Here is a 13,802-nt window from a genome sequence, read left to right as displayed (position 1 = left end):
ATGCTGAACCCAAGAAGAAATGGTTGATGTTGAAACCCAAAATAGAAAATTGTTCGATTTTTAGTGAAATCCTACATCTACTTAACGCCTCAGGTGTAAAACATCCAAGGGGTCTCACAGGGGCTTAACCAAGTTTAACTTCTGATCACACATCACAATGATTGCAGAGGGCCCCCGTTTCCATCTCGCTCTGACATTTCTGGGCTTCACCAGCGCCTCCTTTGCGTTTCGATCAGAATAGTCACAAACCAGCAACATAATGCTTGTGGAAGTTTTCAGAAAAAGACCTGTAGGGTCATTCTTGGCCCCGATTCTCACAGTTACTGGGATGATCTTCACAATTGCAGCCTGGAGTCACTCAAAAACAAAACATAATCGACTCTGCCATTCTTTCACAAAATTGCTGAACTCTAAACTTCAATACTTGTTCCCAGTGACAGATTTAACAGCAGCAACCACTTTCAGAGCTCAAAATATTGCAACAAAGGAAGATTTAAAGGCATCCAATTCCATATCTCATCTACGCAATAAATCAACCCTCATCAATTCCGAACCCTAAAGACATGAAGACCTTAAACTGTCCCCTCTAACATTCCTTTATATTTAGATTTTACTTGGAAAAATTATTCTTTGTCAAACTCACCTCAGTTTGAAAAGAAAGAATAATTTATATACCCTCCTGGGGCTCCTATTGAAATACACCTGCGCCATCTTGGCCCACACATATTACCGAACAATATACAGGATGTTGGAATTCGGACCGGAAGGAGGTCATTTGGACACTTATTATTTATTATTTACTAATTGTCACATGTATTTTGTTATAGTGTTGCACAATGTTGCCACTCGGTAAGACATGGCTGAGCAATGACATCGACTCTGCCTTCCTGCAATTTTGTTACATCTCTTCAATCCTGTATTGTCCGAAATTCTATCAATTTTAAAGATCAGTTTCTTTCCTGCTGTTATCAAACTTCTGAACAGACCTCTCTGATCTCTCTCTTTCTCTACAGCTATAACACAGTATTCTGCACTTTGTACGGTACTATCTGCCTGTGTAGCATGCAAAACAACACTATTCACTGTATCTTGGTGCATGTGACAACAATAAATTGATCAATCAATCAGTCTTCACTATACTCAGTAATCCAGTTCACAAAGTGCTCTGAAATAGAGAATTCTAAATAGTGACCAGACTCTGGGGAAAGAAATTTTTAACCATTCAGTTCCAAATAGCAACTGTTTATTCTGAGAATGCGAAACTGCCCCTACTTGGCTGCTATTGGACACCATGAAACATTGCTGCTGGTTTCACTCCTAGCACCTGCAATTAACCCGTTTCAATAATCTGCACTCCCACAATCCATCTAGGATGCCAAATAGCAGGCTGAAATGTTGCTGTTTCCTGACTAATACTGAGAGGCAAATTGCATATGCCTTTGTTTTATTCTGTATCTAACCCCATCCTGTCCCTGTCCTGTGAGTGGTTGATGGGGGACAGTGTAGAGGGAGCTTTACTCTGTATCTAACCCCATCCTGTCCCTGTCCTGTGAGTGGTTGATGGGGGACAGTGTAGAGGGAGCTTTACTCTGTATCTAACCTCATGCTGTCCCTGTCCTGGGAGTGTTTGATGGGGGACAGTGTAGAAATAGTTTTACTCTGTATCTAACCCCATCCTGTCCCTGTCCTGGGAGTGATTGTAGGGGACAGTGTAGAAAAAGCTTTCCTTTCAGTTTAAAAGAGTCAAGGAAGCTTTACTTTCCATTTACTTCCAATTTAAATCAGTCAAGGATACTTTACTTTCAGTTCAATAGAGGTAGCTCTACTCTGTACCTAACCTTATGTGTCCCTGTCCATGTACAGTGAATCACAAAAGTTAGTACGCATGTGCGGCAGGTAATTATGGAAGCTAATAGCATGTTACCATTTATCACAACAAGAACTGAATACAAAAGTAGGGAGGATAATGTTTGATTGTACAAAGCATTGGTGAGACCACACCCAGAGCACTGGGTATTGTATTGGTCACCTTATTTAAGCAAAGAGGTAATTGCATTGGAGGCCGTTCAGATCAAGTTTAATAGGGACACAGTGTTAGCTAATGACAAAAGGTAGGACAGACAAAGGCTTCTATATGCTGAAGTAAGCAGTGAATTGATTGAAATATGTAAGATCCTAAGGGTTTTCACAGTAAGGATGTGGTGAAAATATTTCCTGTCATAGGGGAATCTAGAACTACGCTACTGCTTAAAAATCAGAGGTTTTGCCCACTTAAAACTGAGATAACTTCTATTTCCCCTCAGAGGATCATGAGTCTTTGGCTCTCTCATCCTCAAAAGATAAAAGAAGCAGAGTCCTTGAATATTTTTAAGGCAGAGGTGAGTAGAGTATTGAAACCAAAGGGTGAAAGGTTATCGGGGGTAGGCTGGAATATGGATTTGAGATTACAATGGACTGAGTGGTCAACACCTGCTCACAATTCATACAGTCCAATGTTTGTAGGTACACCAGATAGAAGTTTAAAACTGTCAGCTAAAAACAAAGTTGTTTGCAAAAACAACTGTTTTTTAATCTTTTTTATTATTACCTTTAGCAATGTTCATGGGGAATAATGATGATAAGATACACATTTATACAGATAATTATATAAACATGTTGTACATATTTAACCAATAACTTAATCTACCAACATAAAATAAAACAAGGAAAAAGAACGTAAATACTGCGAGAAAACAACATATGTTTATAGTGATAGATACAAAATAATTTAAAAATCTTCACTGCGGAAAAGGCTATACTGCAGTGAGTGATAATATATTGCACCTTGTCCTCTTATTCTGATTTTTTTTTGCTTTTTATTTTTAAAAAATATTTTTGTCAGTAACTCTCCCCTTGACATTCCCAGATGAAAAAAAAATCAGCTTCCTTTCAGATTATTATTTGCTGTACCATATTTGGAAAAAAACACACACACGCCGAGTGTCAATTTATTCAACAAAAGAGAAAAAGGATTTTTTTTAAGTTGTATCTCACACATGACAGTAATTGCCCTCCTTCTCTCCCACCCTCTCTGATATTATACATAACCTATACAAAGTGCAGCTATATATGCCGAGTGCCGCTAGCAATCCATCGTATTAACATTTAAAGCTGATTTTTAATATGGCTGTTTGGTCCTTGAGAAATATTCATGAAATATTTTTATTGACCCGATGCTTATGAAGTTGAAAAGGAAAATGATGTGACTACCAGCTGAAGGTACAATCTGCTTGTCTCCCTTTGCCCCTCTTTGAAAAAATGCTAAACTAAGGTATAGCCAACATGCAGATGTGTCTTACTGGCTGTGCTCTTTGTTGTAAAAAGCCACTGATACGCGTTATGTTCAGGAGTGGAATGGAATAAAAGAAGCAACTTGCATTTGTAACATGCCTTTGCAAATGTCAAGGTAAAACCTCACAACCAAAGAATTACTGTACAGTCACTGTTGTTATGTGGTAATGGATATTTTATTTCCAATGCTATTTTGATGGCATATGCAGAGCAGAAAATATTTCAGGGTGCAGGAGGAGAACGGGGCTCAGAGATACTGGTATTATGAATCTCTACTAAGTGAACTGCGCTGATGTGATCCAATTCCTCAATATCCTTCCTGTCTTATTCAGCATTATATAACACAATTACATTATACAGTCATCAGATCTCAAGTGCACAGCCATATATATCCATCCCTCTTCTACAAAAGTATAAATTTACACAGCACAGACACAGAGCTCAGGGCACAGGAAAATATATTGAATAGGACACTTCTTTTTTCTTCACCCTGTATCTAGTTCAACACTGCACAGTGAGAATTTCCTTCATCACTTCATCACGTTTTCTAAGTGGGCATGTTTGGAGTACTGTACAAGGAGGAGGAGGAAGGGAACTTTAATTTTGAGCGAGTTATAAACTAATGGTGGGAACTCTACTGTATCATCATTGCTATATTTCAGCTCCGAGGTTACAGTGTTGGAAGGAACCAGCTTTGGTTAAATGGCACACTGATTTTGAAGTTGATACTGCATAACTCAAATCTAAATGACGGTCATAAAACAACCATGTTTTTCAAAGCAACCTTTAAAAGAATCTCCTACCTTGGCCCCACTGTAAAATGCTTGTGCATTTCTTCTTAAATTCCTTCCTCCTTTGGGACTCTTTTTAAAACCTACACCTCCCCAAAAATTTGCTAATATCCAGCTCCATGTCAAATGTTGCCTCATTTGTCATATTTAAGGGTCTTTTGCTACATTAAAGGTGCCATAGAAATGCACTTCTTTGTTGTTTAATAATTTGTTGACATGTTCAGAGGCCAGTTTGGCAATATGCTTAAAATGCTCCGACATAAAGTAACTAGTGTTACGATGAGTTTGCTTACTCCCAATGTGTTCTCTCATATTGGGCCTAATTATTGTTAAAGCACAATGTCACTTTGAGGTCTTAAGTGGGAGCAGCAATGTGTCACCTTAAATTAAGATAAAGACAGCAAACATCCTGGAGATCTCATGTGTATTTATCTGCCAGCTCATTAAGTATTAATAATAATGTACACAATTAATTATCTACACAGAAAGATCTTTTTCACTCATAGAGTTGGTGTGTGGCTGACACTGAGAATTGACTTGGAAGATACAGACTCATTTGTTAACAGATTCAGGCTCTCACTATCTACCCCACTTCCCACACACCTCATCCATCCGCATGTCTTGCTCAGATAATCCCCAGTGGCTTCCCAAAAACCTTCCCCAACACTGTCCACCGGCAATGTTTCCCCACCTCCCTTCAAACAAACATTCTGCACCCAATTCCACAAGTGAATAACAGCTCGCTATCACAATGGGCTCTATCCTATCCTCACCTCACCCAGATTCGCCACATCATGACACCACCAGTAGGCCCATTCTCCCTGCCAGGGGTCTTCACTGATGTGACCCACCTTTCACCAGTTAACTCAACACAGCAAAATGACTGAGGTTAGGCGTCAACATAGACAAACACCCCAGAATCTATGCCCAGACAGTGTATTTGACATCATGACCCTGTCCCAGAAAGCTCACTCTAAGGATGTGTCCCATCATAGAATCAGCATTAACCTTCCCCTCAAAACAACAAAAATATCTGCACAACATGAAATAATTAAAGCAAGACAAACAGAAAGAAATATATTTCAAAGTTAAGTGGCCTTGCTTATTTTTTGAGAGTGTTTTTTTTGCATTTTTAAAATGAAAAGAATCCAGCATCAGTTATTAGGTTTTATCAGTTAATTTATCCTGAATTCTCTGATTTACAATATTCACATCGATAACAAGGATACTTTACTGATGCAGTCCCCTCTCTCTGCGTCTCTCAAATTATCATGAAGCGGCAATGGCAATCCTGTGTAGTTTCCTGGTATATGTCTGAAGAAGGGCACAGTATATTTTTTATTTGACTCCTACTCAAAAGTCTTGCAAAGATGACCAGGCAATTAGTGGGGACCCATTCTCCTGCACCTCCCCAAACCAACACATCGTCCGTGATTTCTCTTCGCTTCCTTTTTTTTTGAAAGGAAAATAAGAAGATAAAAGGCAAAAACCTTGCATACTGTTTGTTTTTCTTGTTTCTCTCCTGTCTTTCTCACTCTCCATGTTGTCTTTCTCTGAGGGAGTGGCCATTCCTCCTAGCCCATGGCGGTCACCATGCTGGAAGGGTGAGGGTGCGCGAACGAGAGGCTGGATGATGGGTGAATGGGGGTAGGCGTGGGCAACACGTGACCCGCGTGGCTGAAAGGGGGCAGGTGCCCCATGTGCTGCATGTGACCTGCCAAGCTGAACGACGAGGTCTTATCTTGCATGCACTTGGAGAGCTCCTCGAAACCATCCGACATCCTCTTGCTTTTCTTTGACTTGCTTGACATCTTCCTGTTCCGGGTCTGAATGCCTTCCTTCTTCATCGTCAGGGGACGGTTCACCTAAAACCAAACAAAAACAAAACAAATCATATCAAACAAATCAGGTACTTTAGAGACTTTTAAGCGACTCTTGGATAGGCACATGGAGGATAGTAAAATGTAGTGTACGCAGGGTAGGTTGATCTTAATAGGATAATAGGTCAGCACAACATTATGGGCCGAAGGGCTTGTACTGTGCTGTACTGTTCTATGATCGATGTTCGAATTCACCAAATGATGCCTTTTCTAATTTGTGCACGGGATGAGGGTGTCACTGACCAGGCAGTATTCATTGCCTATCCATAAATACCCAGAGGGCACTTAAGAGTCAACCACATTGCTGTGGGTCTGGAGTCACGTGTAGACTGCAGCAGGTGAGGATGGCAGTTTCCATCCTTAAAGGACACTCACGAGCCAGATGCAGGTTTTTTTGCCTATAATTTGTTTCGGGGGTCATCATTGCACTCTCAATTCAAATTCCAACATCTGCCATTGCAGGAGTTGAACCAGGATTCCCAGTATATTACTTGGGGTCACTGGATTAGTAGTTGAGTGATGATATCACTAGGCATCATCTCCCCTCAAGAATCCTTAAAATTTAAGCCAGGCCATTCGGAGTGGGGTGTCAGGAAACACTTCTTTACCCAAAGGGGTTTGGCTATCAGGACCTCTCTTCCCCCCAGAAGAGGCTAGACAGTCAGTTAACAACTAAATTTGTTAGATGGCAGCACCACAGTAAATAGAGTGAACACACTGATCAACTCAAAAAAGTGCAATCTTATTCTACGATTCCCTGTCAAATTTCCATAGCAAGGCTATCAGCTGCTGGCTAATTGGATTTAAGCAATGCGTTTGCGAGATGTTGCCTGGACTTCAGCGGCTTAAATTGTTAGGAGAGATTATACAAATTAGGTTCATTTTCCCTAGAATTTAGAAGGTGAAAGGTGATCTGGTCAAAGTCTTCAAAATATTAATAGTAAAAGACAGGACAAATGAGGATAAACTATTTCCATTGGTTGGAGATTCTAGAACTGGGGGGCATAGTCTGAGAATTAGGGCCAGGCTGTTCAGGACAGGTACTGGGAAGCAGTACTACACAAAGGGTGGGAGAGGTTTGGAACTCTCTTCCACAAATGGCAGTTGATATTAGAACAGTTGTTAATTTTAAACCTGAGATAAGTTTTTTTTTGTTAAGCCAAGGTATTGGAGAATATGGCAGAAGACAGGAACATGGTGTTGGATTAGATTCCCTACAGTGTAGAAACAGGCCCTTCGGCCGAACAAGTCCACACTGCCCCTTGAAGCATCCCACCCAGACCCATCCCCTTATAACCCACACACCCCTGAACACTAGGGGCAATTTAGCATGGCCAATCCACCTAGTCTGCACATCTTTGGACTGTGGGAGGAAACAGGAGCACCCGGAGGGAACCCACACAGACACAGGGAGAATGTGCAAACCCCACACAGACAGTGGCCCAAGGCTGGAATCGAACCCGGGTCCCTGGCGCTATGAGGCTACAGTGCTAACCACTGAGCCATCGTGCCACAGATCAACCATGATCTCACTGAACGACAGAACAAGCTCAAGGGAGTCAATGCCTTTCACATTTTCCTTAAGTTTCCTTTTAGATTGCCACATTTCTCTGATCCCTCCCCAGGGCACTGATTCACCCCATGGAAAGTTTACACTGTCATCAGCTGCCCTGTAAAACGCAACACAAGTGGACTTATGACAATGAGTATCAACAGCCTCTGATGCCATTAAAAGCAATGATATAGAATGATGTCAAACTTACAGCAGAGTAACAAACTATTAAGCTCAAAGCTCTACACAAGCCTCCTCTCCTCAGCCCCCACCTCCAGATCCATAAAATGTAGAACATAGTACAGTAACGAACAAGAACAGGCCCTTCAGCCCACAATGCTGTGCCAAACATGATGCCAAATTTAACAAATCCCTCTCCTTCCCATGGTCCATATCCCCCAATTCCTTCCATATTCATGTGCTTCCCTAAAAGCCCCTTAAACGGCCCTATCCACCATTACCCTTGGCAGTATGTTTCAGGCACCTACCACTCTCAGTGTAAAAAACCTGTCCCTCACATCTGCTTTGAACTTTCCCCCTCTTACATTAAATGCATGCCCCATAGTATTAATGTTCCAAGGAGGAGCAGAAGTGGCCCATTCAGCCCATCTGCTCTGCTCCACCATTTGATGGGGTCATGGCTGATTTCATAATCCACAATGCCACGTTCCTCCTTTTCCCCATAACCCTCAATTCCCTTACCGATTAAAAGTCTGTCTACCTCAGTCTTGAATATACTTAACCATCTAGCCTCAACAGCCCTCTCTGGTAAAGAGTTCCACAGACTCACAACCCTCTGAGAGAAGAAATTTCTCCACTGCTCTGTCTTAACTGTGTGACCCCGTATTCTGCGAATTTGCCATGGTTTCAGGCTCGCCCACAAGGACAGTGCGTTCCCTGGTCAAATGCCCTAAGAATCTTGGATATTTCAATAAGGTCACTTCTCATTCTTCTGAGCACACCCTGTCAAAGTTTCCTTTTGTCCCCTTCTCCCTTGTACGTTTACACAGTTCCTCTTCTGCATATCACAGACACTCACATTCACCCATTGCCCAAATGACAACTGAATGTTAATCGACAGTTCAGTGGGAATTCTGGCTGATTGGTTCACCCAGAATCATTGACGCTGACTGATGCAGTGTGACCTCTGTGACCAGCAGGTAACAGTGTGACAATGAACCAACTCCATACGCACTGGCACCACTGCTCTCGTCAGATTCTTGCTTCAGTGAAGCCCCTCGGGATGTTTAATTATGCTAAAGGTGCTACAAAATCCAATTTGTTATGTTAGTGGAACTGGTAACCTATTTAAATTAAACCAAAGGCACTTCAGTGAGAAGGTAGATTCAGGAATACATTGGGTGTTAACTTTTTGTCTCCAGTCATCTCCAGAATAACCATTTGTTCTAAGCCATGGATGGATCTGTAATCAACCTCAAAAATATCACTCCTCTGCACTTGCCTCAAAAACAACAACACTCACAATTAATCATTCCTTTCTCCCATTTTCCTATCATAGAATCTCTACAGTGTGGAAGCAGGCTATTCAGCTCATACTGACCCTCTAAAGAGCATCCCACCCTATCCATGCATTTCCCAAGCCGCTCCACATCCTTGGACACTACCGCAATTTAGAATGGCCAATCTACCCTAACCTGCATATCTTTGGACTGTGGGAGGAAACTGGAGCACCCGGAGGAAACCCACACAGACACAGGGAGAATGTGCAAACTCCACACAGACAGTTGTCCAAGGATGGAATCGAACCTGGTGCTGTGAGGCAGCAGTGTTAACCACTGAGCCATCATGCCACACTGTATCCTTAAAGTCAAAAGTATACAATCCCGAGATTGTGAACGTGCTCTGTTGTGTCATTTATTTTTCACGAGGAGCAGTTGGGCCCTGCCTTGCTGTCTAATGATGCAGATATCCTCCAGAAGATAATTGGCTATTGCTGCACTGACAGCTGCAGGGAAAGGGGTGGAGTGCTGACTAGTTTTGTCACTGGGTTTGTTTTATTCACCTGTGAGACTTGGGCAATACTGGCCGAGCCAGCATTTAATACCCGTCCTTAGTTGCCCCCTTGAGAAGGTGGTGGTGAGCTGCCTTCTAGAACCGCTGCAGTCCACATGCAATAAGTAAACCCACAATGCCAATATATTTCCAACACAGGATAGTAATCAAACATCCAAGCAAATCTTCAGGGTGCATTGGGTCAAATTCCATCGTGGGAGCAGGAAAAATATGAATTGATCATAGAGTGATCTAGAATTGAAAGCTCAGAATACTACTATTAAAACAGTCATCAAATATTGTTTTTAAAAAACCCATCTGGTTAACTAACGTCCTTCAGGGAAGGAAATCTACTGTCCTTACTCAGGCTGCATATGACCTACTCATGACTCCAGGCCCAAAGTAAGACTCTTAACAGCCTGCTGAAATGTACAGCAGCCACTCAGTTTAAGAGCAATTGAGGACGGACAACAAATCCTTAACAGTGGCATCCATATCCCAATTGAAGAATGAGCAGAAAGGGAAGCAGCCCTGCAATTGGAGGCCATTCAGCCCATTTAGCTCTTTTTACATGTGTTAATAGAGTGCACCTCTTTACACAAATCCCTGTGACTCTCACCTTTGGAGAGCGCAGCCCTGTCCCACTCACACTTCAGAGGGGCGTGAGACAGACTCCTCAATCTGGACCCACAAAAAAGCAACAGGTATTCAACCCACAACACCGCACTGTACATTGTGCTTTGATTAGCAGTGCAAGGCTGGGTAAGCAGGTGCAGCAGGATAAGTTCACCCATAGGACAGTCATGGTTAAGTTCTGTTGAAGCCATACCGCACTCGAAACATTGACGCTGCTTCTCTCTCCACAGATGCTGCCAGACCTGAGTTTCCCTGGCATTTTCTGTGCTTATTTCAGTGGGTGTTCAAGCCTGCTTTCTATTTCCTCATTCACAGGGTTCAGGGGTCATTGGCAAGAACAGAATTTGCTGCCCATCACCTAATTGTCCTTCTGAAGGTGGTAGTTAGCTGACACATTGAACATATTATACTGCTTTGGTGGACCATTACATGGAGCACTTAACAGAAAATCACATTGCTGTGAGTCTGGAGTTTCATGCAGACCAAACCAGGTAAGCACAGCAAATTTCCATCCCTAAAGGACATCAGTGAAACAGCCAGGTTTTCACAACAGTCTCTGGACTTGTGTCTCAAATACTGACACAAATATTTTAAATTCATGGCAAGTTAAATTCCCCAGTTGTTGGGTGGGATTTCAACTCAACTCCAAAACATTAGTTCGAGATTCTCGATTACAAAGCCAGTGAAATAAGTGCTATGTTACACATGCAGCAGTAGTCAGGCCACTAAAAAAATGTACTGTTCATCATACAAAGCCCAGCAAGTTTAACACCTACATGAAACAGAGCCTTAACTTAAAATGTCAACTAAAGGACAGCACCACCAAAAGACTGACACTCCCTCAGTACTGACCCTCCCACAGTGCAGCGCCCCCTCAGTACTGACCCTCCGACAGTGCAGCGCCCCCTCAGTACTGACCCTCCGACAGTGCAGCGCCCCCTCAGTACTGACCCTCCGACAGTGCAGCGCCCCCTCAGTACTGACCCTCTGACAGTGCGGCACTCCATCAGTACTAACTATCTGACAGCACGGTACTCCCTCAGTACTGACCCTCCCACAGTGCAGCGCCCCCTCAGCACTGACCCTCCCACAGTGCAGCGCCCCCTCAGCACTGACCCTCCGACAGTGTGGTACACCCTCAGTACTGACCCTCTGACAGTGCGGCACTCCCTCAGTACTGACCCTCCGATAGTATGACCCTCCCTCAGCACTGACCCTCCGACAGTGCGGCGCTCCCTCAGCACTGACCCTCCAACAGTGCGGCACTCCCTCAGCACTGACCCTCCGACAGTGCGGCGCTCCCTCAGCACTGACCCTCCGACAGTGCGGCACTCCCTCAGCACTGACCCTCCGACAGTGCGGCGCTCCCTCAGCACTGACCCTCCGACAGTGCGGCACTCCCTCAGCACTGACCCTCCGACAGTGTGGTACTCCCTCAGTACTGACCCTCCGACAGTGCCGCACTCCCTCAGCACTGACCCTCCCACAGTGCGGTGCCCCCTCAGCACTGACCCTCCGACAGTGCGGCACTCCCTCAGTACTGACCCTCCCACAGTGTGGCACTCCCTCAGCACTGACCCTCTGACAGTGCGGCGCTCCCTCAGCACTGACCCTCCGACAGTGCGGCACTCCCTCAGCACTGACCCTCCGACAGTGCGGCGCTCCCTCAGCACTGACCCTCCCACAGTGCGGTGCCCCCTCAGCACTGACCCTCCAACAGTGCAGCACTCCCTCAGTACTGACCCTCCAACAGTGTGGCGCTCCCTCAGCACTGACCCTCCGACAGTGTGGCACTCCCTCAGTACTGACCCTCCGACAGTGCGGCACTCCCTCAGTACTGACCCTCCGATAGTGTGACCCTCCCTCAGCACTGACCCTCCGACAGTGCCGCACTTCCTCAGCACTGACCCTCCCACAGTGCGGTGCCCCCTCAGCACTGACCCTCCGACAGTGCGGCGCTCCCTCAGTACTGACACTCTGACAGTACAACACCCCCTCATTACTCACCCTGCAACACTCCCTGGCAGTCCTTGTTCATGTACAGACAGATCTGGACAATATTCCGGTTTGGAGTTATCAGTGCTAAATACTATGTGTGCAACAAATTGCCAGACAATGACCAACCTCAACAAAGGAGATTCTAACCATCACCCGTTGGCACTCAATGGAATCACTATCGCTGAACACCCCACTATCAACATCCTAAGGGTTATTATTGACCAGAGACTGAAATCAGTCAGCCACATCAATTACAGAGCGACAACAGCGGGTCAGAAACAAGGAAATCTGCAGCAACGATCTTATCCACTGATTCTCCAAAGCCTGTCCACCATCTACAAGGCACAAGTCAGGAGTGTGATGGAATACTCCCCACTTGCCTGGATGGGGGCAGCCCCCACAACACTCAAGAAGCTCGACACCATCCAGGACAAAGCAGTCGCTTCATTGGTACCACATCCACAAACATCCCAATCCCTCCACCACCGACGCTCCGTAACATCAAGGTGTACTATTCTACAAGATGCACTGCAGAAATTAACCAAGGCTCCTTATACAGCACATTCCAAACCCATGACCACTTCTATCTAGAAGGACAAGGGCAGCAGATACATGGGAACACCATCCCCTGCAAGTTCCCCTCCAAACTACTCCCCATCCTGCCTTGGAATTATCGTGCCATACCGTCAGTGTCACTGGGTCAAAGTCCTGGAATTCCCTCCCTAACAACAGAATGGATATCCCAAGAATTGTAGCAGTTCAGGAGGTTGACTCACCAAGACTTCTTCCATGGCAATTTTGGAAAGGTAATACACGCAGGGCTAACCTGCAATGCTCACATTCCATGAACATACAAAGAAATCTGACCCACTGACAGCATAGTACTCCCTCAATACTGACCATTTGACAGTGTGGCACTCCCTCAGCACTGACCCTGTGATAGTGCAGCACTCCATCAGTACTGACCCTCCAACAGTGAGGTATTCCCTTAGTACTGATCCACTAACAACATTGCACTCCCTCAGTACTGGCCCTCTGACAACAAAGCACTCCCTGCATACTGACCCTCCAACAGTGCGGTTCACCCTCAGTATTGCACTGTTGGATGTGGGATTTTGTGTTAAATTGTCTCGACAGACTTAAACCCAAAACATTCCAATTCAAAGAAAGAGCACTAATCCAATGAGCTTTCAACATCATTCTTTTCATTAACAAATGTCAAATATAAATGCAGTACATTAACAAAAACAGCACATACCATTTAAACAATTAATTAATCCAAAAGTTTTGGATAAAAATCAGATAAAAATTGACACTGAAATAAACAAGATATCTGAACAAGTCACCAAATATCCTCCTCCTCCCTTCCAATGGTTTCAAAACTCTTGTTTCCATATTCTTTCAGTTTTGATAAAATATCATAAATGATCAAGGCTCCTGAAACATTAACAGTTTCACTCTCCATGAGAAGTTGCCAGACCTGCTGAGCCTTTCCACATTTTCTGTTTTTGTTACTTTGTTAAAAAGGTAAGTTCTGAGCCACAGAATTCCGGAAAATGAAGCCTATTTCTATCTGTTGGGATGAAGTCAGTTGTATGTACA

General features: G+C 44.0%; 1 protein-coding gene across 8 annotated transcripts in view; it reads right to left on the bottom strand.

Moving 5' to 3' along the window:
* Positions 1–2,607: 2,607 nt before the first annotated feature.
* Positions 2,608–13,802, bottom strand: part of LOC125460314 (GATA-binding factor 2-like) — a 32,186-nt gene continuing 20,991 nt past the window's right edge. For all 8 annotated transcript variants that reach the window (XM_059649720.1, XM_048547659.2, XM_048547665.2 and 5 more), the window contains one exon: positions 2,608–5,986. In XM_059649720.1, the coding sequence (XP_059505703.1) occupies positions 5,696–5,986 (291 nt within the window). In that variant the 3' untranslated portion in view covers positions 2,608–5,695. The remainder of the gene's footprint in view (positions 5,987–13,802) is intronic.

Source organism: Stegostoma tigrinum, chromosome 11, assembly GCF_030684315.1.
Source record: "Stegostoma tigrinum isolate sSteTig4 chromosome 11, sSteTig4.hap1, whole genome shotgun sequence".
Lineage (NCBI taxonomy): Eukaryota > Metazoa > Chordata > Chondrichthyes > Orectolobiformes > Stegostomatidae > Stegostoma > Stegostoma tigrinum.
This window is presented reverse-complemented; position numbering and strand designations above follow the sequence as displayed.